At 41.1% G+C, this 26,152-nt stretch overlaps 9 protein-coding genes across 9 annotated transcripts; all 9 read left to right on the top strand.

Moving 5' to 3' along the window:
- Positions 1-85: 85 nt before the first annotated feature.
- Positions 86-1,777, top strand: LOC146626243 (homeodomain-interacting protein kinase 1-like). The gene has a single exon (XM_085361794.1). It carries the CDS (start codon positions 92-94, stop codon positions 1,775-1,777), a length of 1,686 nt encoding a protein of 561 aa, XP_085217920.1. The 5' UTR covers positions 86-91.
- Positions 1,778-3,087: 1,310 nt separating this feature from the next.
- LOC146626242 (homeodomain-interacting protein kinase 1-like) lies at positions 3,088-4,779 on the top strand. Its single transcript, XM_085361793.1, has one exon. The coding sequence runs from the start codon at positions 3,094-3,096 to the stop codon at positions 4,777-4,779; it is 1,686 nt and encodes a 561-aa protein (XP_085217919.1). The 5' UTR covers positions 3,088-3,093.
- Positions 4,780-6,089: 1,310 nt separating this feature from the next.
- On the top strand, positions 6,090-7,781 carry LOC146626241 (homeodomain-interacting protein kinase 1-like). The gene has a single exon (XM_085361791.1). The coding sequence runs from the start codon at positions 6,096-6,098 to the stop codon at positions 7,779-7,781; it is 1,686 nt and encodes a 561-aa protein (XP_085217917.1). The 5' UTR covers positions 6,090-6,095.
- Positions 7,782-9,091: 1,310 nt separating this feature from the next.
- Positions 9,092-10,783, top strand: LOC146626240 (homeodomain-interacting protein kinase 1-like). Its single transcript, XM_085361790.1, has one exon. It carries the CDS (start codon positions 9,098-9,100, stop codon positions 10,781-10,783), a length of 1,686 nt encoding a protein of 561 aa, XP_085217916.1. The 5' UTR covers positions 9,092-9,097.
- Positions 10,784-12,093: 1,310 nt separating this feature from the next.
- On the top strand, positions 12,094-13,779 carry LOC146626239 (homeodomain-interacting protein kinase 1-like). Its single transcript, XM_085361789.1, has one exon. The coding sequence runs from the start codon at positions 12,100-12,102 to the stop codon at positions 13,777-13,779; it is 1,680 nt and encodes a 559-aa protein (XP_085217915.1). The 5' UTR covers positions 12,094-12,099.
- Positions 13,780-15,088: 1,309 nt separating this feature from the next.
- Positions 15,089-16,780, top strand: LOC146626238 (homeodomain-interacting protein kinase 1-like). Its single transcript, XM_085361787.1, has one exon. It carries the CDS (start codon positions 15,095-15,097, stop codon positions 16,778-16,780), a length of 1,686 nt encoding a protein of 561 aa, XP_085217913.1. The 5' UTR covers positions 15,089-15,094.
- A 1,310-nt stretch (positions 16,781-18,090) lies between these two features.
- Positions 18,091-19,782, top strand: LOC146626237 (homeodomain-interacting protein kinase 1-like). The gene has a single exon (XM_085361786.1). It carries the CDS (start codon positions 18,097-18,099, stop codon positions 19,780-19,782), a length of 1,686 nt encoding a protein of 561 aa, XP_085217912.1. The 5' UTR covers positions 18,091-18,096.
- Positions 19,783-21,093: 1,311 nt separating this feature from the next.
- Positions 21,094-22,785, top strand: LOC146626236 (homeodomain-interacting protein kinase 1-like). The gene has a single exon (XM_085361785.1). The coding sequence runs from the start codon at positions 21,100-21,102 to the stop codon at positions 22,783-22,785; it is 1,686 nt and encodes a 561-aa protein (XP_085217911.1). The 5' UTR covers positions 21,094-21,099.
- A 1,310-nt stretch (positions 22,786-24,095) lies between these two features.
- On the top strand, positions 24,096-25,787 carry LOC146626235 (homeodomain-interacting protein kinase 1-like). The gene has a single exon (XM_085361784.1). It carries the CDS (start codon positions 24,102-24,104, stop codon positions 25,785-25,787), a length of 1,686 nt encoding a protein of 561 aa, XP_085217910.1. The 5' UTR covers positions 24,096-24,101.
- Positions 25,788-26,152: the final 365 nt, after the last annotated feature.

The raw sequence follows: 26,152 nt of genomic DNA, 5'->3' as shown, positions 1-26,152 counted from the left end.
AAGAACCATCTATTTTATTTCATAATATTTTGAGGTGAAATCTGCTTTACTCTTCTAACTTTTAGTGTTAATCACTTTGATAGCATCAGAGATGTCTTTCGGAAATGTCCAGGACAAGTTAGTCCCCGGTGGCTGGCTCTCCTCCAACTACCGAATTATAAGTGTTGTCGGAGAAGGGATATATGGCAGAGTTGCCAAATGTGTCCAAATGGCTAACAAAAAGATTGTAGCCATTAAAATGATAAAGGATCAGGACCAAAAAGACCCGTTTAAAAACCAAGAGCTGGCTGCCCTGCAAAAACTTAAAGCCTGTAACTCCAGCAAGTACAATATAGTCGAATGGTACCAGGCTTTTACAGTCCGTGGACATCTGTGCCTTGAATTTGAATTCCTCGAAAAAAGTCTTCTTGACTTATTGCGAGAAAGATATTGCAATCCGCTCAGTTTAAAGGCTATTCGCCCCATCGTCATACAGATAGCTTTAGCTCTTAGCCACCTCAAGTCGATTGGAACAATCCATGCAGACTTGAAATTAGAGAACGTAATGCTGGTGAATAATCCCCAAGAGCCATACCGAGTTAAACTAATTGACTTCGGTCTGGCCTGTGAGACCTCAGCTGCCAAGGTGGGCTCATACATCCAGACACGTCCGTACCGGTCTCCGGAGATTATTCTGGGGCTTCCATTTACAGAAGCCATAGACATATGGTCTCTGGGCTGCATGGCAGTGTCTCTATACACTGGTTACTTGCTGTACCCGGGATACAGTGAACATGCCATACTAAAATACATAACGGAGACTCAAGGAGAACTCCCAGAGCAAATGTTAAACTGTGGGCAAAAGACTGCAAAGTATTTCTGCAGGGAGTTCAATTCCGACAACATCTACCACTGGAAACTCAAGACAACTGAACAATATTTCCAGGAGTTTGGGATTGAGTTTGTTGACAAAAGAGTTAAAAAATTGAAGTCTCTGGATGAACTCTTATATACCGAGTTCATTGAAGATGAGGATTATGCAGATGAAACTGCAAAAAGGTGTGATATCCTGATGTTTGTAGAAATGGTAAAGCACTTGCTTCACCTCGATCCCCGAAAACGAATAACACCCAATCAGGTCCTTGAGCATGCCTTTTCAAAACTGAGCCACCTTGCATGGATACGCCAGAGAAGCTCCTATGTTGAGTCCTGCTATGAGCACATAAACTACTTAAGGACAAAGAAGAAAGAGACGCCAGGACAGAGTCTCCATACCAGCAGGACAGAGTCTGCACACAAGCCCACCTCTGACACCAGACAATCTGCTCAGAGGAACTTCCCTCCCTCTGCAGCAGAGAGAAAAACACAAGTGATCCCCCACAGCCAAAACGGTTCTCCCCATTCAACTCAGAGGAGCAGCCACAATTTAGTCAGGTCCAGTCAGAGTGAAAATTCTGAGACAATTCCAAAGAAAGCACAGTGTAAAAGAAAGCACCTGCAGGAAAATGAAAAGGATACGAGTGACCCAGATCTTAAAAGAAAAAAGACTAATTGGAAAGATGTGCGCAGAGAAACACTGTACCAACATGAAAGGTCAGATCATGACCAGCAGAAACGCCACGATTCTATGGCTCCATCCTGCGCAACCACTAGCTACAGGACACAAAATTCCATCTTGCCAATTAAGAGGAAGCCAGATGAAAGCATCTTTGCGACATCAAATAAGAGGGCCAGAACCAACTGCGAAAACGGCAAGCGCCACACCTTTAACCACAGCTGGGCCGAGGACCACCGCTAGAGAATCATTTTTTGAAATAAAAATGAAGACATCTACATCAGCCATTTCCAGGCTGAAGGTGAATAAGGCACCGGGCACAGACGGTTATCCGTCCGAATGGTATAAAGCATTTAGGACGCAACTAACACCAGTGCTGCTTAATTGCTTTAATCATACACTAAGAACAGGAGTAGCCCCACAATCTCGGAGAGAAGCAGTTATCCCAAAAGACGGCAAAGATAAAAAAGAATGCAGCTCGTATAGGCCAATCTCTATCCTTAACGTGGACTATAAATTATGGCTTTTTTTTTTAAATAAATGAATAAATAAACAAAAGTCTCTTTCAGATTTTTTTGTTTAGATTTGTTTTCTGGAGATTTTAAGGAATTACTGAATTGTGTACACTGATGCTTTAAAGCCAAAGCAGTTCATAATGATTGGCCATGCTTGTCTTAAACTCACAGGGAGATTACAAATATATGATCTAAAGCCAACATATTATTATTTTTACACACACTTTTAACATATTACACAAGTCAGGTTTTTGCTGTTATTTGACATGTTTCCATTAAAATAGGTTCAAAAGAATTGCACAGATTGCATGTGCAAACAGGTGACTCATTGAAGCGCTGATTGCAGTGCTGACATTAAATAGTACATGCTGTGCACGCCATGCACTGTGGTGTCAGAAGTGTCCCAGAGTGCCCGATGTGTTTGCATCTGTGTCTGAAATCCTTTGTGCCTTCTCTCACATGATGATAATAAACCAAATGCATTGATCATTTGAAACTTAAAAAAAAATACATACAAGTATGTTTTATTATTTTTGCTGAGTGGAAAAAGACCTAAAATCTACCAAACAACCGGAAAGTATATAAACTGGGAACACAAGTGCTATATAAAAGTGGTAACTAACCAACTGCTCTAAAACTAAGCTAACTGACATAGTAAATTTGAAAACAGTTTAAAAAAAAACATCCCCATTCATAGATGATGTCACAATCTCAATGGCTTACAGAGTGATGATGTCACAAACGTCTTAGAATCTTTGATCCTTCTTTTTCTATAAATAGAAGTGAGAATCAGCAGTTATCAGTCAGTTTGTTGACAGCAGTTGAAGCCAGCAGCAGTTCGCAAACGTTCCAACGTTCAAGCAGAGATACATTTGGTCACGCCTGCAAGAACCAAGTTTAACAGTAAACCGTTTGAGCAGACCTTTCACCTTTTCACACTTTGAAGAAGAAAGAAGAACCATCTATTTTATTTCATAATATTTTGAGGTGAAATCTGCTTTACTCTTCTAACTTTTAGTGTTAATCACTTTGATAGCATCAGAGATGTCTTTCGGAAATGTCCAGGACAAGTTAGTCCCCGGTGGCTGGCTCTCCTCCAACTACCGAATTATAAGTGTTGTCGGAGAAGGGATATATGGCAGAGTTGCCAAATGTGTCCAAATGGCTAACAAAAAGATTGTAGCCATTAAAATGATAAAGGATCAGGACCAAAAAGACCCGTTTAAAAACCAAGAGCTGGCTGCCCTGCAAAAACTTAAAGCCTGTAACTCCAGCAAGTACAATATAGTCGAATGGTACCAGGCTTTTACAGTCCGTGGACATCTGTGCCTTGAATTTGAATTCCTCGAAAAAAGTCTTCTTGACTTATTGCGAGAAAGATATTGCAATCCGCTCAGTTTAAAGGCTATTCGCCCCATCGTCATACAGATAGCTTTAGCTCTTAGCCACCTCAAGTCGATTGGAACAATCCATGCAGACTTGAAATTAGAGAACGTAATGCTGGTGAATAATCCCCAAGAGCCATACCGAGTTAAACTAATTGACTTCGGTCTGGCCTGTGAGACCTCAGCTGCCAAGGTGGGCTCATACATCCAGACACGTCCGTACCGGTCTCCGGAGATTATTCTGGGGCTTCCATTTACAGAAGCCATAGACATATGGTCTCTGGGCTGCATGGCAGTGTCTCTATACACTGGTTACTTGCTGTACCCGGGATACAGTGAACATGCCATACTAAAATACATAACGGAGACTCAAGGAGAACTCCCAGAGCAAATGTTAAACTGTGGGCAAAAGACTGCAAAGTATTTCTGCAGGGAGTTCAATTCCGACAACATCTACCACTGGAAACTCAAGACAACTGAACAATATTTCCAGGAGTTTGGGATTGAGTTTGTTGACAAAAGAGTTAAAAAATTGAAGTCTCTGGATGAACTCTTATATACCGAGTTCATTGAAGATGAGGATTATGCAGATGAAACTGCAAAAAGGTGTGATATCCTGATGTTTGTAGAAATGGTAAAGCACTTGCTTCACCTCGATCCCCGAAAACGAATAACACCCAATCAGGTCCTTGAGCATGCCTTTTCAAAACTGAGCCACCTTGCATGGATACGCCAGAGAAGCTCCTATGTTGAGTCCTGCTATGAGCACATAAACTACTTAAGGACAAAGAAGAAAGAGACGCCAGGACAGAGTCTCCATACCAGCAGGACAGAGTCTGCACACAAGCCCACCTCTGACACCAGACAATCTGCTCAGAGGAACTTCCCTCCCTCTGCAGCAGAGAGAAAAACACAAGTGATCCCCCACAGCCAAAACGGTTCTCCCCATTCAACTCAGAGGAGCAGCCACAATTTAGTCAGGTCCAGTCAGAGTGAAAATTCTGAGACAATTCCAAAGAAAGCACAGTGTAAAAGAAAGCACCTGCAGGAAAATGAAAAGGATACGAGTGACCCAGATCTTAAAAGAAAAAAGACTAATTGGAAAGATGTGCGCAGAGAAACACTGTACCAACATGAAAGGTCAGATCATGACCAGCAGAAACGCCACGATTCTATGGCTCCATCCTGCGCAACCACTAGCTACAGGACACAAAATTCCATCTTGCCAATTAAGAGGAAGCCAGATGAAAGCATCTTTGCGACATCAAATAAGAGGGCCAGAACCAACTGCGAAAACGGCAAGCGCCACACCTTTAACCACAGCTGGGCCGAGGACCACCGCTAGAGAATCATTTTTTGAAATAAAAATGAAGACATCTACATCAGCCATTTCCAGGCTGAAGGTGAATAAGGCACCGGGCACAGACGGTTATCCGTCCGAATGGTATAAAGCATTTAGGACGCAACTAACACCAGTGCTGCTTAATTGCTTTAATCATACACTAAGAACAGGAGTAGCCCCACAATCTCGGAGAGAAGCAGTTATCCCAAAAGACGGCAAAGATAAAAAAGAATGCAGCTCGTATAGGCCAATCTCTATCCTTAACGTGGACTATAAATTATGGCTTTTTTTTTAAAATAAATGAATAAATAAACAAAAGTCTCTTTCAGATTTTTTTGTTTAGATTTGTTTTCTGGAGATTTTAAGGAATTACTGAATTGTGTACACTGATGCTTTAAAGCCAAAGCAGTTCATAATGATTGGCCATGCTTGTCTTAAACTCACAGGGAGATTACAAATATATGATCTAAAGCCAACATATTATTATTTTTACACACACTTTTAACATATTACACAAGTCAGGTTTTTGCTGTTATTTGACATGTTTCCATTAAAATAGGTTCAAAAGAATTGCACAGATTGCATGTGCAAACAGGTGACTCATTGAAGCGCTGATTGCAGTGCTGACATTAAATAGTACATGCTGTGCACGCCATGCACTGTGGTGTCAGAAGTGTCCCAGAGTGCCCGATGTGTTTGCATCTGTGTCTGAAATCCTTTGTGCCTTCTCTCACATGATGATAATAAACCAAATGCATTGATCATTTGAAACTTAAAAAAAAATACATACAAGTATGTTTTATTATTTTTGCTGAGTGGAAAAAGACCTAAAATCTACCAAACAACCGGAAAGTATATAAACTGGGAACACAAGTGCTATATAAAAGTGGTAACTAACCAACTGCTCTAAAACTAAGCTAACTGACATAGTAAATTTGAAAACAGTTTAAAAAAAAACATCCCCATTCATAGATGATGTCACAATCTCAATGGCTTACAGAGTGATGATGTCACAAACGTCTTAGAATCTTTGATCCTTCTTTTTCTATAAATAGAAGTGAGAATCAGCAGTTATCAGTCAGTTTGTTGACAGCAGTTGAAGCCAGCAGCAGTTCGCAAACGTTCCAACGTTCAAGCAGAGATACATTTGGTCACGCCTGCAAGAACCAAGTTTAACAGTAAACCGTTTGAGCAGACCTTTCACCTTTTCACACTTTGAAGAAGAAAGAAGAACCATCTATTTTATTTCATAATATTTTGAGGTGAAATCTGCTTTACTCTTCTAACTTTTAGTGTTAATCACTTTGATAGCATCAGAGATGTCTTTCGGAAATGTCCAGGACAAGTTAGTCCCCGGTGGCTGGCTCTCCTCCAACTACCGAATTATAAGTGTTGTCGGAGAAGGGATATATGGCAGAGTTGCCAAATGTGTCCAAATGGCTAACAAAAAGATTGTAGCCATTAAAATGATAAAGGATCAGGACCAAAAAGACCCGTTTAAAAACCAAGAGCTGGCTGCCCTGCAAAAACTTAAAGCCTGTAACTCCAGCAAGTACAATATAGTCGAATGGTACCAGGCTTTTACAGTCCGTGGACATCTGTGCCTTGAATTTGAATTCCTCGAAAAAAGTCTTCTTGACTTATTGCGAGAAAGATATTGCAATCCGCTCAGTTTAAAGGCTATTCGCCCCATCGTCATACAGATAGCTTTAGCTCTTAGCCACCTCAAGTCGATTGGAACAATCCATGCAGACTTGAAATTAGAGAACGTAATGCTGGTGAATAATCCCCAAGAGCCATACCGAGTTAAACTAATTGACTTCGGTCTGGCCTGTGAGACCTCAGCTGCCAAGGTGGGCTCATACATCCAGACACGTCCGTACCGGTCTCCGGAGATTATTCTGGGGCTTCCATTTACAGAAGCCATAGACATATGGTCTCTGGGCTGCATGGCAGTGTCTCTATACACTGGTTACTTGCTGTACCCGGGATACAGTGAACATGCCATACTAAAATACATAACGGAGACTCAAGGAGAACTCCCAGAGCAAATGTTAAACTGTGGGCAAAAGACTGCAAAGTATTTCTGCAGGGAGTTCAATTCCGACAACATCTACCACTGGAAACTCAAGACAACTGAACAATATTTCCAGGAGTTTGGGATTGAGTTTGTTGACAAAAGAGTTAAAAAATTGAAGTCTCTGGATGAACTCTTATATACCGAGTTCATTGAAGATGAGGATTATGCAGATGAAACTGCAAAAAGGTGTGATATCCTGATGTTTGTAGAAATGGTAAAGCACTTGCTTCACCTCGATCCCCGAAAACGAATAACACCCAATCAGGTCCTTGAGCATGCCTTTTCAAAACTGAGCCACCTTGCATGGATACGCCAGAGAAGCTCCTATGTTGAGTCCTGCTATGAGCACATAAACTACTTAAGGACAAAGAAGAAAGAGACGCCAGGACAGAGTCTCCATACCAGCAGGACAGAGTCTGCACACAAGCCCACCTCTGACACCAGACAATCTGCTCAGAGGAACTTCCCTCCCTCTGCAGCAGAGAGAAAAACACAAGTGATCCCCCACAGCCAAAACGGTTCTCCCCATTCAACTCAGAGGAGCAGCCACAATTTAGTCAGGTCCAGTCAGAGTGAAAATTCTGAGACAATTCCAAAGAAAGCACAGTGTAAAAGAAAGCACCTGCAGGAAAATGAAAAGGATACGAGTGACCCAGATCTTAAAAGAAAAAAGACTAATTGGAAAGATGTGCGCAGAGAAACACTGTACCAACATGAAAGGTCAGATCATGACCAGCAGAAACGCCACGATTCTATGGCTCCATCCTGCGCAACCACTAGCTACAGGACACAAAATTCCATCTTGCCAATTAAGAGGAAGCCAGATGAAAGCATCTTTGCGACATCAAATAAGAGGGCCAGAACCAACTGCGAAAACGGCAAGCGCCACACCTTTAACCACAGCTGGGCCGAGGACCACCGCTAGAGAATCATTTTTTGAAATAAAAATGAAGACATCTACATCAGCCATTTCCAGGCTGAAGGTGAATAAGGCACCGGGCACAGACGGTTATCCGTCCGAATGGTATAAAGCATTTAGGACGCAACTAACACCAGTGCTGCTTAATTGCTTTAATCATACACTAAGAACAGGAGTAGCCCCACAATCTCGGAGAGAAGCAGTTATCCCAAAAGACGGCAAAGATAAAAAAGAATGCAGCTCGTATAGGCCAATCTCTATCCTTAACGTGGACTATAAATTATGGCTTTTTTTTTTAAATAAATGAATAAATAAACAAAAGTCTCTTTCAGATTTTTTTGTTTAGATTTGTTTTCTGGAGATTTTAAGGAATTACTGAATTGTGTACACTGATGCTTTAAAGCCAAAGCAGTTCATAATGATTGGCCATGCTTGTCTTAAACTCACAGGGAGATTACAAATATATGATCTAAAGCCAACATATTATTATTTTTACACACACTTTTAACATATTACACAAGTCAGGTTTTTGCTGTTATTTGACATGTTTCCATTAAAATAGGTTCAAAAGAATTGCACAGATTGCATGTGCAAACAGGTGACTCATTGAAGCGCTGATTGCAGTGCTGACATTAAATAGTACATGCTGTGCACGCCATGCACTGTGGTGTCAGAAGTGTCCCAGAGTGCCCGATGTGTTTGCATCTGTGTCTGAAATCCTTTGTGCCTTCTCTCACATGATGATAATAAACCAAATGCATTGATCATTTGAAACTTAAAAAAAAATACATACAAGTATGTTTTATTATTTTTGCTGAGTGGAAAAAGACCTAAAATCTACCAAACAACCGGAAAGTATATAAACTGGGAACACAAGTGCTATATAAAAGTGGTAACTAACCAACTGCTCTAAAACTAAGCTAACTGACATAGTAAATTTGAAAACAGTTTAAAAAAAAACATCCCCATTCATAGATGATGTCACAATCTCAATGGCTTACAGAGTGATGATGTCACAAACGTCTTAGAATCTTTGATCCTTCTTTTTCTATAAATAGAAGTGAGAATCAGCAGTTATCAGTCAGTTTGTTGACAGCAGTTGAAGCCAGCAGCAGTTCGCAAACGTTCCAACGTTCAAGCAGAGATACATTTGGTCACGCCTGCAAGAACCAAGTTTAACAGTAAACCGTTTGAGCAGACCTTTCACCTTTTCACACTTTGAAGAAGAAAGAAGAACCATCTATTTTATTTCATAATATTTTGAGGTGAAATCTGCTTTACTCTTCTAACTTTTAGTGTTAATCACTTTGATAGCATCAGAGATGTCTTTCGGAAATGTCCAGGACAAGTTAGTCCCCGGTGGCTGGCTCTCCTCCAACTACCGAATTATAAGTGTTGTCGGAGAAGGGATATATGGCAGAGTTGCCAAATGTGTCCAAATGGCTAACAAAAAGATTGTAGCCATTAAAATGATAAAGGATCAGGACCAAAAAGACCCGTTTAAAAACCAAGAGCTGGCTGCCCTGCAAAAACTTAAAGCCTGTAACTCCAGCAAGTACAATATAGTCGAATGGTACCAGGCTTTTACAGTCCGTGGACATCTGTGCCTTGAATTTGAATTCCTCGAAAAAAGTCTTCTTGACTTATTGCGAGAAAGATATTGCAATCCGCTCAGTTTAAAGGCTATTCGCCCCATCGTCATACAGATAGCTTTAGCTCTTAGCCACCTCAAGTCGATTGGAACAATCCATGCAGACTTGAAATTAGAGAACGTAATGCTGGTGAATAATCCCCAAGAGCCATACCGAGTTAAACTAATTGACTTCGGTCTGGCCTGTGAGACCTCAGCTGCCAAGGTGGGCTCATACATCCAGACACGTCCGTACCGGTCTCCGGAGATTATTCTGGGGCTTCCATTTACAGAAGCCATAGACATATGGTCTCTGGGCTGCATGGCAGTGTCTCTATACACTGGTTACTTGCTGTACCCGGGATACAGTGAACATGCCATACTAAAATACATAACGGAGACTCAAGGAGAACTCCCAGAGCAAATGTTAAACTGTGGGCAAAAGACTGCAAAGTATTTCTGCAGGGAGTTCAATTCCGACAACATCTACCACTGGAAACTCAAGACAACTGAACAATATTTCCAGGAGTTTGGGATTGAGTTTGTTGACAAAAGAGTTAAAAAATTGAAGTCTCTGGATGAACTCTTATATACCGAGTTCATTGAAGATGAGGATTATGCAGATGAAACTGCAAAAAGGTGTGATATCCTGATGTTTGTAGAAATGGTAAAGCACTTGCTTCACCTCGATCCCCGAAAACGAATAACACCCAATCAGGTCCTTGAGCATGCCTTTTCAAAACTGAGCCACCTTGCATGGATACGCCAGAGAAGCTCCTATGTTGAGTCCTGCTATGAGCACATAAACTACTTAAGGACAAAGAAGAAAGAGACGCCAGGACAGAGTCTCCATACCAGCAGGACAGAGTCTGCACACAAGCCCACCTCTGACACCAGACAATCTGCTCAGAGGAACTTCCCTCCCTCTGCAGCAGAGAGAAAAACACAAGTGATCCCCCACAGCCAAAACGGTTCTCCCCATTCAACTCAGAGGAGCAGCCACAATTTAGTCAGGTCCAGTCAGAGTGAAAATTCTGAGACAATTCCAAAGAAAGCACAGTGTAAAAGAAAGCACCTGCAGGAAAATGAAAAGGATACGAGTGACCCAGATCTTAAAAGAAAAAAGACTAATTGGAAAGATGTGCGCAGAGAAACACTGTACCAACATGAAAGGTCAGATCATGACCAGCAGAAACGCCACGATTCTATGGCTCCATCCTGCGCAACCACTAGCTACAGGACACAAAATTCCATCTTGCCAATTAAGAGGAAGCCAGATGAAAGCATCTTTGCGACATCAAATAAGAGGGCCAGAACCAACTGCGAAAACGGCAAGCGCCACACCTTTAACCACAGCTGGGCCGAGGACCACCGCTAGAGAATCATTTTTTGAAATAAAAATGAAGACATCTACATCAGCCATTTCCAGGCTGAAGGTGAATAAGGCACCGGGCACAGACGGTTATCCGTCCGAATGGTATAAAGCATTTAGGACGCAACTAACACCAGTGCTGCTTAATTGCTTTAATCATACACTAAGAACAGGAGTAGCCCCACAATCTCGGAGAGAAGCAGTTATCCCAAAAGACGGCAAAGATAAAAAAGAATGCAGCTCGTATAGGCCAATCTCTATCCTTAACGTGGACTATAAATTATGGCTTTTTTTTTTAAATAAATGAATAAATAAACAAAAGTCTCTTTCAGATTTTTTTGTTTAGATTTGTTTTCTGGAGATTTTAAGGAATTACTGAATTGTGTACACTGATGCTTTAAAGCCAAAGCAGTTCATAATGATTGGCCATGCTTGTCTTAAACTCACAGGGAGATTACAAATATATGATCTAAAGCCAACATATTATTATTTTTACACACACTTTTAACATATTACACAAGTCAGGTTTTTGCTGTTATTTGACATGTTTCCATTAAAATAGGTTCAAAAGAATTGCACAGATTGCATGTGCAAACAGGTGACTCATTGAAGCGCTGATTGCAGTGCTGACATTAAATAGTACATGCTGTGCACGCCATGCACTGTGGTGTCAGAAGTGTCCCAGAGTGCCCGATGTGTTTGCATCTGTGTCTGAAATCCTTTGTGCCTTCTCTCACATGATGATAATAAACCAAATGCATTGATCATTTGAAACTTAAAAAAAATACATACAAGTATGTTTTATTATTTTTGCTGAGTGGAAAAAGACCTAAAATCTACCAAACAACCGGAAAGTATATAAACTGGGAACACAAGTGCTATATAAAAGTGGTAACTAACCAACTGCTCTAAAACTAAGCTAACTGACATAGTAAATTTGAAAACAGTTTAAAAAAAAAACATCCCCATTCATAGATGATGTCACAATCTCAATGGCTTACAGAGTGATGATGTCACAAACGTCTTAGAATCTTTGATCCTTCTTTTTCTATAAATAGAAGTGAGAATCAGCAGTTATCAGTCAGTTTGTTGACAGCAGTTGAAGCCAGCAGCAGTTCGCAAACGTTCCAACGTTCAAGCAGAGATACATTTGGTCACGCCTGCAAGAACCAAGTTTAACAGTAAACCGTTTGAGCAGACCTTTCACCTTTTCACACTTTGAAGAAGAAAGAAGAACCATCTATTTTATTTCATAATATTTTGAGGTGAAATCTGCTTTACTCTTCTAACTTTTAGTGTTAATCACTTTGATAGCATCAGAGATGTCTTTCGGAAATGTCCAGGACAAGTTAGTCCCCGGTGGCTGGCTCTCCTCCAACTACCGAATTATAAGTGTTGTCGGAGAAGGGATATATGGCAGAGTTGCCAAATGTGTCCAAATGGCTAACAAAAAGATTGTAGCCATTAAAATGATAAAGGATCAGGACCAAAAAGACCCGTTTAAAAACCAAGAGCTGGCTGCCCTGCAAAAACTTAAAGCCTGTAACTCCAGCAAGTACAATATAGTCGAATGGTACCAGGCTTTTACAGTCCGTGGACATCTGTGCCTTGAATTTCTCGAAAAAAGTCTTCTTGACTTATTGCGAGAAAGATATTGCAATCCGCTCAGTTTAAAGGCTATTCGCCCCATCGTCATACAGATAGCTTTAGCTCTTAGCCACCTCAAGTCGATTGGAACAATCCATGCAGACTTGAAATTAGAGAACGTAATGCTGGTGAATAATCCCCAAGAGCCATACCGAGTTAAACTAATTGACTTCGGTCTGGCCTGTGAGACCTCAGCTGCCAAGGTGGGCTCATACATCCAGACACGTCCGTACCGGTCTCCGGAGATTATTCTGGGGCTTCCATTTACAGAAGCCATAGACATATGGTCTCTGGGCTGCATGGCAGTGTCTCTATACACTGGTTACTTGCTGTACCCGGGATACAGTGAACATGCCATACTAAAATACATAACGGAGACTCAAGGAGAACTCCCAGAGCAAATGTTAAACTGTGGGCAAAAGACTGCAAAGTATTTCTGCAGGGAGTTCAATTCCGACAACATCTACCACTGGAAACTCAAGACAACTGAACAATATTTCCAGGAGTTTGGGATTGAGTTTGTTGACAAAAGAGTTAAAAAATTGAAGTCTCTGGATGAACTCTTATATACCGAGTTCATTGAAGATGAGGATTATGCAGATGAAACTGCAAAAAGGTGTGATATCCTGATGTTTGTAGAAATGGTAAAGCACTTGCTTCACCTCGATCCCCGAAAACGAATAACACCCAATCAGGTCCTTGAGCATGCCTTTTCAAAACTGAGCCACCTTGCATGGATACGCCAGAGAAGCTCCTATGTTGAGTCCTGCTATGAGCACATAAACTACTTAAGGACAAAGAAGAAAGAGACGCCAGGACAGAGTCTCCATACCAGCAGGACAGAGTCTGCACACAAGCCCACCTCTGACACCAGACAATCTGCTCAGAGGAACTTCCCTCCCTCTGCAGCAGAGAGAAAAACACAAGTGATCCCCCACAGCCAAAACGGTTCTCCCCATTCAACTCAGAGGAGCAGCCACAATTTAGTCAGGTCCAGTCAGAGTGAAAATTCTGAGACAATTCCAAAGAAAGCACAGTGTAAAAGAAAGCACCTGCAGGAAAATGAAAAGGATACGAGTGACCCAGATCTTAAAAGAAAAAAGACTAATTGGAAAGATGTGCGCAGAGAAACACTGTACCAACATGAAAGGTCAGATCATGACCAGCAGAAACGCCACGATTCTATGGCTCCATCCTGCGCAACCACTAGCTACAGGACACAAAATTCCATCTTGCCAATTAAGAGGAAGCCAGATGAAAGCATCTTTGCGACATCAAATAAGAGGGCCAGAACCAACTGCGAAAACGGCAAGCGCCACACCTTTAACCACAGCTGGGCCGAGGACCACCGCTAGAGAATCATTTTTTGAAATAAAAATGAAGACATCTACATCAGCCATTTCCAGGCTGAAGGTGAATAAGGCACCGGGCACAGACGGTTATCCGTCCGAATGGTATAAAGCATTTAGGACGCAACTAACACCAGTGCTGCTTAATTGCTTTAATCATACACTAAGAACAGGAGTAGCCCCACAATCTCGGAGAGAAGCAGTTATCCCAAAAGACGGCAAAGATAAAAAAGAATGCAGCTCGTATAGGCCAATCTCTATCCTTAACGTGGACTATAAATTATGGCTTTTTTTTTAAATAAATGAATAAATAAACAAAAGTCTCTTTCAGATTTTTTTGTTTAGATTTGTTTTCTGGAGATTTTAAGGAATTACTGAATTGTGTACACTGATGCTTTAAAGCCAAAGCAGTTCATAATGATTGGCCATGCTTGTCTTAAACTCACAGGGAGATTACAAATATATGATCTAAAGCCAACATATTATTATTTTTACACACACTTTTAACATATTACACAAGTCAGGTTTTTGCTGTTATTTGACATGTTTCCATTAAAATAGGTTCAAAAGAATTGCACAGATTGCATGTGCAAACAGGTGACTCATTGAAGCGCTGATTGCAGTGCTGACATTAAATAGTACATGCTGTGCACGCCATGCACTGTGGTGTCAGAAGTGTCCCAGAGTGCCCGATGTGTTTGCATCTGTGTCTGAAATCCTTTGTGCCTTCTCTCACATGATGATAATAAACCAAATGCATTGATCATTTGAAACTTAAAAAAAAATACATACAAGTATGTTTTATTATTTTTGCTGAGTGGAAAAAGACCTAAAATCTACCAAACAACCGGAAAGTATATAAACTGGGAACACAAGTGCTATATAAAAGTGGTAACTAACCAACTGCTCTAAAACTAAGCTAACTGACATAGTAAATTTGAAAACAGTTTAAAAAAAAACATCCCCATTCATAGATGATGTCACAATCTCAATGGCTTACAGAGTGATGATGTCACAAACGTCTTAGAATCTTTGATCCTTCTTTTTCTATAAATAGAAGTGAGAATCAGCAGTTATCAGTCAGTTTGTTGACAGCAGTTGAAGCCAGCAGCAGTTCGCAAACGTTCCAACGTTCAAGCAGAGATACATTTGGTCACGCCTGCAAGAACCAAGTTTAACAGTAAACCGTTTGAGCAGACCTTTCACCTTTTCACACTTTGAAGAAGAAAGAAGAACCATCTATTTTATTTCATAATATTTTGAGGTGAAATCTGCTTTACTCTTCTAACTTTTAGTGTTAATCACTTTGATAGCATCAGAGATGTCTTTCGGAAATGTCCAGGACAAGTTAGTCCCCGGTGGCTGGCTCTCCTCCAACTACCGAATTATAAGTGTTGTCGGAGAAGGGATATATGGCAGAGTTGCCAAATGTGTCCAAATGGCTAACAAAAAGATTGTAGCCATTAAAATGATAAAGGATCAGGACCAAAAAGACCCGTTTAAAAACCAAGAGCTGGCTGCCCTGCAAAAACTTAAAGCCTGTAACTCCAGCAAGTACAATATAGTCGAATGGTACCAGGCTTTTACAGTCCGTGGACATCTGTGCCTTGAATTTGAATTCCTCGAAAAAAGTCTTCTTGACTTATTGCGAGAAAGATATTGCAATCCGCTCAGTTTAAAGGCTATTCGCCCCATCGTCATACAGATAGCTTTAGCTCTTAGCCACCTCAAGTCGATTGGAACAATCCATGCAGACTTGAAATTAGAGAACGTAATGCTGGTGAATAATCCCCAAGAGCCATACCGAGTTAAACTAATTGACTTCGGTCTGGCCTGTGAGACCTCAGCTGCCAAGGTGGGCTCATACATCCAGACACGTCCGTACCGGTCTCCGGAGATTATTCTGGGGCTTCCATTTACAGAAGCCATAGACATATGGTCTCTGGGCTGCATGGCAGTGTCTCTATACACTGGTTACTTGCTGTACCCGGGATACAGTGAACATGCCATACTAAAATACATAACGGAGACTCAAGGAGAACTCCCAGAGCAAATGTTAAACTGTGGGCAAAAGACTGCAAAGTATTTCTGCAGGGAGTTCAATTCCGACAACATCTACCACTGGAAACTCAAGACAACTGAACAATATTTCCAGGAGTTTGGGATTGAGTTTGTTGACAAAAGAGTTAAAAAATTGAAGTCTCTGGATGAACTCTTATATACCGAGTTCATTGAAGATGAGGATTATGCAGATGAAACTGCAAAAAGGTGTGATATCCTGATGTTTGTAGAAATGGTAAAGCACTTGCTTCACCTCGATCCCCGAAAACGAATAACACCCAATCAGGTCCTTGAGCATGCCTTTTCAAAACTGAGCCACCTTGCATGGATACGCCAGAGAAGCTCCTATGTTGAGTCCTGCTATGAGCACATAAACTACTTAAGGACAAAGAAGAAAGAGACGCCAGGACAGAGTCTCCATACCAGCAGGACAGAGTCTGCACACAAGCCCACCTCTGACACCAGACAATCTGCTCAGAGGAACTTCCCTCCCTCTGCAGCAGAGAGAAAAACACAAGTGATCCCCCACAGCCAAAACGGTTCTCCCCATTCAACTCAGAGGAGCAGCCACAATTTAGTCAGGTCCAGTCAGAGTGAAAATTCTGAGACAATTCCAAAGAAAGCACAGTGTAAAAGAAAGCACCTGCAGGAAAATGAAAAGGATACGAGTGACCCAGATCTTAAAAGAAAAAAGACTAATTGGAAAGATGTGCGCAGAGAAACACTGTACCAACATGAAAGGTCAGATCATGACCAGCAGAAACGCCACGATTCTATGGCTCCATCCTGCGCAACCACTAGCTACAGGACACAAAATTCCATCTTGCCAATTAAGAGGAAGCCAGATGAAAGCATCTTTGCGACATCAAATAAGAGGGCCAGAACCAACTGCGAAAACGGCAAGCGCCACACCTTTAACCACAGCTGGGCCGAGGACCACCGCTAGAGAATCATTTTTTGAAATAAAAATGAAGACATCTACATCAGCCATTTCCAGGCTGAAGGTGAATAAGGCACCGGGCACAGACGGTTATCCGTCCGAATGGTATAAAGCATTTAGGACGCAACTAACACCAGTGCTGCTTAATTGCTTTAATCATACACTAAGAACAGGAGTAGCCCCACAATCTCGGAGAGAAGCAGTTATCCCAAAAGACGGCAAAGATAAAAAAGAATGCAGCTCGTATAGGCCAATCTCTATCCTTAACGTGGACTATAAATTATGGCTTTTTTTTTTAAATAAATGAATAAATAAACAAAAGTCTCTTTCAGATTTTTTTGTTTAGATTTGTTTTCTGGAGATTTTAAGGAATTACTGAATTGTGTACACTGATGCTTTAAAGCCAAAGCAGTTCATAATGATTGGCCATGCTTGTCTTAAACTCACAGGGAGATTACAAATATATGATCTAAAGCCAACATATTATTATTTTTACACACACTTTTAACATATTACACAAGTCAGGTTTTTGCTGTTATTTGACATGTTTCCATTAAAATAGGTTCAAAAGAATTGCACAGATTGCATGTGCAAACAGGTGACTCATTGAAGCGCTGATTGCAGTGCTGACATTAAATAGTACATGCTGTGCACGCCATGCACTGTGGTGTCAGAAGTGTCCCAGAGTGCCCGATGTGTTTGCATCTGTGTCTGAAATCCTTTGTGCCTTCTCTCACATGATGATAATAAACCAAATGCATTGATCATTTGAAACTTAAAAAAAAATACATACAAGTATGTTTTATTATTTTTGCTGAGTGGAAAAAGACCTAAAATCTACCAAACAACCGGAAAGTATATAAACTGGGAACACAAGTGCTATATAAAAGTGGTAACTAACCAACTGCTCTAAAACTAAGCTAACTGACATAGTAAATTTGAAAACAGTTTAAAAAAAAACATCCCCATTCATAGATGATGTCACAATCTCAATGGCTTACAGAGTGATGATGTCACAAACGTCTTAGAATCTTTGATCCTTCTTTTTCTATAAATAGAAGTGAGAATCAGCAGTTATCAGTCAGTTTGTTGACAGCAGTTGAAGCCAGCAGCAGTTCGCAAACGTTCCAACGTTCAAGCAGAGATACATTTGGTCACGCCTGCAAGAACCAAGTTTAACAGTAAACCGTTTGAGCAGACCTTTCACCTTTTCACACTTTGAAGAAGAAAGAAGAACCATCTATTTTATTTCATAATATTTTGAGGTGAAATCTGCTTTACTCTTCTAACTTTTAGTGTTAATCACTTTGATAGCATCAGAGATGTCTTTCGGAAATGTCCAGGACAAGTTAGTCCCCGGTGGCTGGCTCTCCTCCAACTACCAAATTATAAGTGTTGTCGGAGAAGGGATATATGGCAGAGTTGCCAAATGTGTCCAAATGGCTAACAAAAAGATTGTAGCCATTAAAATGATAAAGGATCAGGACCAAAAAGACCCGTTTAAAAACCAAGAGCTGGCTGCCCTGCAAAAACTTAAAGCCTGTAACTCCAGCAAGTACAATATAGTCGAATGGTACCAGGCTTTTACAGTCCGTGGACATCTGTGCCTTGAATTTGAATTCCTCGAAAAAAGTCTTCTTGACTTATTGCGAGAAAGATATTGCAATCCGCTCAGTTTAAAGGCTATTCGCCCCATCGTCATACAGATAGCTTTAGCTCTTAGCCACCTCAAGTCGATTGGAACAATCCATGCAGACTTGAAATTAGAGAACGTAATGCTGGTGAATAATCCCCAAGAGCCATACCGAGTTAAACTAATTGACTTCGGTCTGGCCTGTGAGACCTCAGCTGCCAAGGTGGGCTCATACATCCAGACACGTCCGTACCGGTCTCCGGAGATTATTCTGGGGCTTCCATTTACAGAAGCCATAGACATATGGTCTCTGGGCTGCATGGCAGTGTCTCTATACACTGGTTACTTGCTGTACCCGGGATACAGTGAACATGCCATACTAAAATACATAACGGAGACTCAAGGAGAACTCCCAGAGCAAATGTTAAACTGTGGGCAAAAGACTGCAAAGTATTTCTGCAGGGAGTTCAATTCCGACAACATCTACCACTGGAAACTCAAGACAACTGAACAATATTTCCAGGAGTTTGGGATTGAGTTTGTTGACAAAAGAGTTAAAAAATTGAAGTCTCTGGATGAACTCTTATATACCGAGTTCATTGAAGATGAGGATTATGCAGATGAAACTGCAAAAAGGTGTGATATCCTGATGTTTGTAGAAATGGTAAAGCACTTGCTTCACCTCGATCCCCGAAAACGAATAACACCCAATCAGGTCCTTGAGCATGCCTTTTCAAAACTGAGCCACCTTGCATGGATACGCCAGAGAAGCTCCTATGTTGAGTCCTGCTATGAGCACATAAACTACTTAAGGACAAAGAAGAAAGAGACGCCAGGACAGAGTCTCCATACCAGCAGGACAGAGTCTGCACACAAGCCCACCTCTGACACCAGACAATCTGCTCAGAGGAACTTCCCTCCCTCTGCAGCAGAGAGAAAAACACAAGTGATCCCCCACAGCCAAAACGGTTCTCCCCATTCAACTCAGAGGAGCAGCCACAATTTAGTCAGGTCCAGTCAGAGTGAAAATTCTGAGACAATTCCAAAGAAAGCACAGTGTAAAAGAAAGCACCTGCAGGAAAATGAAAAGGATACGAGTGACCCAGATCTTAAAAGAAAAAAGACTAATTGGAAAGATGTGCGCAGAGAAACACTGTACCAACATGAAAGGTCAGATCATGACCAGCAGAAACGCCACGATTCTATGGCTCCATCCTGCGCAACCACTAGCTACAGGACACAAAATTCCATCTTGCCAATTAAGAGGAAGCCAGATGAAAGCATCTTTGCGACATCAAATAAGAGGGCCAGAACCAACTGCGAAAACGGCAAGCGCCACACCTTTAACCACAGCTGGGCCGAGGACCACCGCTAGAGAATCATTTTTTGAAATAAAAATGAAGACATCTACATCAGCCATTTCCAGGCTGAAGGTGAATAAGGCACCGGGCACAGACGGTTATCCGTCCGAATGGTATAAAGCATTTAGGACGCAACTAACACCAGTGCTGCTTAATTGCTTTAATCATACACTAAGAACAGGAGTAGCCCCACAATCTCGGAGAGAAGCAGTTATCCCAAAAGACGGCAAAGATAAAAAAGAATGCAGCTCGTATAGGCCAATCTCTATCCTTAACGTGGACTATAAATTATGGCTTTTTTTTTTTAAATAAATGAATAAATAAACAAAAGTCTCTTTCAGATTTTTTTGTTTAGATTTGTTTTCTGGAGATTTTAAGGAATTACTGAATTGTGTACACTGATGCTTTAAAGCCAAAGCAGTTCATAATGATTGGCCATGCTTGTCTTAAACTCACAGGGAGATTACAAATATATGATCTAAAGCCAACATATTATTATTTTTACACACACTTTTAACATATTACACAAGTCAGGTTTTTGCTGTTATTTGACATGTTTCCATTAAAATAGGTTCAAAAGAATTGCACAGATTGCATGTGCAAACAGGTGACTCATTGAAGCGCTGATTGCAGTGCTGACATTAAATAGTACATGCTGTGCACGCCATGCACTGTGGTGTCAGAAGTGTCCCAGAGTGCCCGATGTGTTTGCATCTGTGTCTGAAATCCTTTGTGCCTTCTCTCACATGATGATAATAAACCAAATGCATTGATCATTTGAAACTTAAAAAAAAATACATACAAGTATGTTTTATTATTTTTGCTGAGTGGAAAAAGACCTAAAATCTACCAAACAACCGGAAAGTATATAAACTGGGAACACAAGTGCTATATAAAAGTGGTAACTAACCAACTGCTCTAAAACTAAGCTAACTGACATAGTAAATTTGAAAACAGTTTAAAAAAAAACATCCCCATTCATAGATGATGTCACAATCTCAATGGCTTACAGAGTGATGATGTCACAAACGTCTTAGAATCTTTGATCCTTCTTTTTCTATAAATAGAAGTGAGAATCAGCAGTTATCAGTCAGTTTGTTGACAGCAGTTGAAGCCAGCAGCAGTTCGCAAACGTTCCAACGTTCAAGCAGAGATACATTTGGTCACGCCTGCAAGAACCAAGTTTAACAGTAAACCGTTTGAGCAGACCTTTCACCTTTTCACACTTTGAAGAAGAAAGAAGAACCATCTATTTTATTTCATAATATTTTGAGGTGAAATCTGCTTTACTCTTCTAACTTTTAGTGTTAATCACTTTGATAGCATCAGAGATGTCTTTCGGAAATGTCCAGGACAAGTTAGTCCCCGGTGGCTGGCTCTCCTCCAACTACCAAATTATAAGTGTTGTCGGAGAAGGGATATATGGCAGAGTTGCCAAATGTGTCCAAATGGCTAACAAAAAGATTGTAGCCATTAAAATGATAAAGGATCAGGACCAAAAAGACCCGTTTAAAAACCAAGAGCTGGCTGCCCTGCAAAAACTTAAAGCCTGTAACTCCAGCAAGTACAATATAGTCGAATGGTACCAGGCTTTTACAGTCCGTGGACATCTGTGCCTTGAATTTGAATTCCTCGAAAAAAGTCTTCTTGACTTATTGCGAGAAAGATATTGCAATCCGCTCAGTTTAAAGGCTATTCGCCCCATCGTCATACAGATAGCTTTAGCTCTTAGCCACCTCAAGTCGATTGGAACAATCCATGCAGACTTGAAATTAGAGAACGTAATGCTGGTGAATAATCCCCAAGAGCCATACCGAGTTAAACTAATTGACTTCGGTCTGGCCTGTGAGACCTCAGCTGCCAAGGTGGGCTCATACATCCAGACACGTCCGTACCGGTCTCCGGAGATTATTCTGGGGCTTCCATTTACAGAAGCCATAGACATATGGTCTCTGGGCTGCATGGCAGTGTCTCTATACACTGGTTACTTGCTGTACCCGGGATACAGTGAACATGCCATACTAAAATACATAACGGAGACTCAAGGAGAACTCCCAGAGCAAATGTTAAACTGTGGGCAAAAGACTGCAAAGTATTTCTGCAGGGAGTTCAATTCCGACAACATCTACCACTGGAAACTCAAGACAACTGAACAATATTTCCAGGAGTTTGGGATTGAGTTTGTTGACAAAAGAGTTAAAAAATTGAAGTCTCTGGATGAACTCTTATATACCGAGTTCATTGAAGATGAGGATTATGCAGATGAAACTGCAAAAAGGTGTGATATCCTGATGTTTGTAGAAATGGTAAAGCACTTGCTTCACCTCGATCCCCGAAAACGAATAACACCCAATCAGGTCCTTGAGCATGCCTTTTCAAAACTGAGCCACCTTGCATGGATACGCCAGAGAAGCTCCTATGTTGAGTCCTGCTATGAGCACATAAACTACTTAAGGACAAAGAAGAAAGAGACGCCAGGACAGAGTCTCCATACCAGCAGGACAGAGTCTGCACACAAGCCCACCTCTGACACCAGACAATCTGCTCAGAGGAACTTCCCTCCCTCTGCAGCAGAGAGAAAAACACAAGTGATCCCCCACAGCCAAAACGGTTCTCCCCATTCAACTCAGAGGAGCAGCCACAATTTAGTCAGGTCCAGTCAGAGTGAAAATTCTGAGACAATTCCAAAGAAAGCACAGTGTAAAAGAAAGCACCTGCAGGAAAATGAAAAGGATACGAGTGACCCAGATCTTAAAAGAAAAAAGACTAATTGGAAAGATGTGCGCAGAGAAACACTGTACCAACATGAAAGGTCAGATCATGACCAGCAGAAACGCCACGATTCTATGGCTCCATCCTGCGCAACCACTAGCTACAGGACACAAAATTCCATCTTGCCAATTAAGAGGAAGCCAGATGAAAGCATCTTTGCGACATCAAATAAGAGGGCCAGAACCAACTGCGAAAACGGCAAGCGCCACACCTTTAACCACAGCTGGGCCGAGGACCACCGCTAGAGAATCATTTTTTGAAATAAAAATGAAGACATCTACATCAGCCATTTCCAGGCTGAAGGTGAATAAGGCACCGGGCACAGACGGTTATCCGTCCGAATGGTATAAAGCATTTAGGACGCAACTAACACCAGTGCTGCTTAATTGCTTTAATCATACACTAAGAACAGGAGTAGCCCCACAATCTCGGAGAGAAGCAGTTATCCCAAAAGACGGCAAAGATAAAAAAGAATGCAGCTCGTATAGGCCAATCTCTATCCTTAACGTGGACTATAAATTATGGCTTTTTTTTTTAAATAAATGAATAAATAAACAAAAGTCTCTTTCAGATTTTTTTGTTTAGATTTGTTTTCTGGAGATTTTAAGGAATTACTGAATTGTGTACACTGATGCTTTAAAGCCAAAGCAGTTCATAATGATTGGCCATGCTTGTCTTAAACTCACAGGGAGATTACAAATATATGATCTAAAGCCAACATATTATTATTTTTACACACACTTTTAACATATTACACAAGTCAGGTTTTTGCTGTTATTTGACATGTTTCCATTAAAATAGGTTCAAAAGAATTGCACAGATTGCATGTGCAAACAGGTGACTCATTGAAGCGCTGATTGCAGTGCTGACATTAAATAGTACATGCTGTGCACGCCATGCACTGTGGTGTCAGAAGTGTCCCAGAGTGCCCGATGTGTTTGCATCTGTGTCTGAAATCCTTTGTGCCTTCTCTCACATGATGATAATAAACCAAATGCATTGATCATTTGAAACTTAAAAAAAAATACATACAAGTATGTTTTATTATTTTTGCTGAGTGGAAAAAGACCTAAAATCTACCAAACAACCGGAAAGTATATAAACTGGGAACACAAGTGCTATATAAAAGTGGTAACTAACCAACTGCTCTAAAACTAAGCTAACTGACATAGTAAATTTGAAAACAGTTTAAAAAAAAACATCCCCATTCATAGATGATGTCACAATCTCAATGGCTTACAGAGTGATGATGTCACAAACGTCTTAGAATCTTTGATCCTTCTTTTTCTATAAATAGAAGTGAGAATCAGCAGTTATCAGTCAGTTTGTTGACAGCAGTTGAAGCCAGCAGCAGTTCGCAAACGTTCCAACGTTCAAGCAGAGATACATTTGGTCACGCCTGCAAGAACCAAGTTTAACAGTAAACCGTTTGAGCAGACCTTTCACCTTTTCACACTTTGAAGAAGAAAGAAGAACCATCTATTTTATTTCATAATATTTTGAGGTGAAATCTGCTTTACTCTTCTAACTTTTAGTGTTAATCACTTTGATAGCATCAGAGATGTCTTTCGGAAATGTCCAGGACAAGTTAGTCCCCGGTGGCTGGCTCTCCTCCAACTACCAAATTATAAGTGTTGTCGGAGAAGGGATATATGGCAGAGTTGCCAAATGTGTCCAAATGGCTAACAAAAAGATTGTAGCCATTAAAATGATAAAGGATCAGGACCAAAAAGACCCGTTTAAAAACCAAGAGCTGGCTGCCCTGCAAAAACTTAAAGCCTGTAACTCCAGCAAGTACAATATAGTCGAATGGTACCAGGCTTTTACAGTCCGTGGACATCTGTGCCTTGAATTTGAATTCCTCGAAAAAAGTCTTCTTGACTTATTGCGAGAAAGATATTGCAATCCGCTCAGTTTAAAGGCTATTCGCCCCATCGTCATACAGATAGCTTTAGCTCTTAGCCACCTCAAGTCGATTGGAACAATCCATGCAGACTTGAAATTAGAGAACGTAATGCTGGTGAATAATCCCCAAGAGCCATACCGAGTTAAACTAATTGACTTCGGTCTGGCCTGTGAGACCTCAGCTGCCAAGGTGGGCTCATACATCCAGACACGTCCGTACCGGTCTCCGGAGATTATTCTGGGGCTTCCATTTACAGAAGCCATAGACATATGGTCTCTGGGCTGCATGGCAGTGTCTCTATACACTGGTTACTTGCTGTACCCGGGATACAGTGAACATGCCATACTAAAATACATAACGGAGACTCAAGGAGAACTCCCAGAGCAAATGTTAAACTGTGGGCAAAAGACTGCAAAGTATTTCTGCAGGGAGTTCAATTCCGACAACATCTACCACTGGAAACTCAAGACAACTGAACAATATTTCCAGGAGTTTGGGATTGAGTTTGTTGACAAAAGAGTTAAAAAATTGAAGTCTCTGGATGAACTCTTATATACCGAGTTCATTGAAGATGAGGATTATGCAGATGAAACTGCAAAAAGGTGTGATATCCTGATGTTTGTAGAAATGGTAAAGCACTTGCTTCACCTCGATCCCCGAAAACGAATAACACCCAATCAGGTCCTTGAGCATGCCTTTTCAAAACTGAGCCACCTTGCATGGATACGCCAGAGAAGCTCCTATGTTGAGTCCTGCTATGAGCACATAAACTACTTAAGGACAAAGAAGAAAGAGACGCCAGGACAGAGTCTCCATACCAGCAGGACAGAGTCTGCACACAAGCCCACCTCTGACACCAGACAATCTGCTCAGAGGAACTTCCCTCCCTCTGCAGCAGAGAGAAAAACACAAGTGATCCCCCACAGCCAAAACGGTTCTCCCCATTCAACTCAGAGGAGCAGCCACAATTTAGTCAGGTCCAGTCAGAGTGAAAATTCTGAGACAATTCCAAAGAAAGCACAGTGTAAAAGAAAGCACCTGCAGGAAAATGAAAAGGATACGAGTGACCCAGATCTTAAAAGAAAAAAGACTAATTGGAAAGATGTGCGCAGAGAAACACTGTACCAACATGAAAGGTCAGATCATGACCAGCAGAAACGCCACGATTCTATGGCTCCATCCTGCGCAACCACTAGCTACAGGACACAAAATTCCATCTTGCCAATTAAGAGGAAGCCAGATGAAAGCATCTTTGCGACATCAAATAAGAGGGCCAGAACCAACTGCGAAAACGGCAAGCGCCACACCTTTAACCACAGCTGGGCCGAGGACCACCGCTAGAGAATCATTTTTTGAAATAAAAATGAAGACATCTACATCAGCCATTTCCAGGCTGAAGGTGAATAAGGCACCGGGCACAGACGGTTATCCGTCCGAATGGTATAAAGCATTTAGGACGCAACTAACACCAGTGCTGCTTAATTGCTTTAATCATACACTAAGAACAGGAGTAGCCCCACAATCTCGGAGAGAAGCAGTTATCCCAAAAGACGGCAAAGATAAAAAAGAATGCAGCTCGTATAGGCCAATCTCTATCCTTAACGTGGACTATAAATTATGGCTTTTTTTTTTAAATAAATGAATAAATAAACAAAAGTCTCTTTCAGATTTTTTTGTTTAGATTTGTTTTCTGGAGATTTTAAGGA

Source organism: Diplotaxodon limnothrissa, linkage group LG8 (genome assembly GCF_057381915.1).
Source record: "Diplotaxodon limnothrissa isolate DT_005_m linkage group LG8, D_limnothrissa_male_GT1.1, whole genome shotgun sequence".
NCBI lineage: Eukaryota > Metazoa > Chordata > Actinopteri > Cichliformes > Cichlidae > Diplotaxodon > Diplotaxodon limnothrissa.
This window is presented reverse-complemented; position numbering and strand designations above follow the sequence as displayed.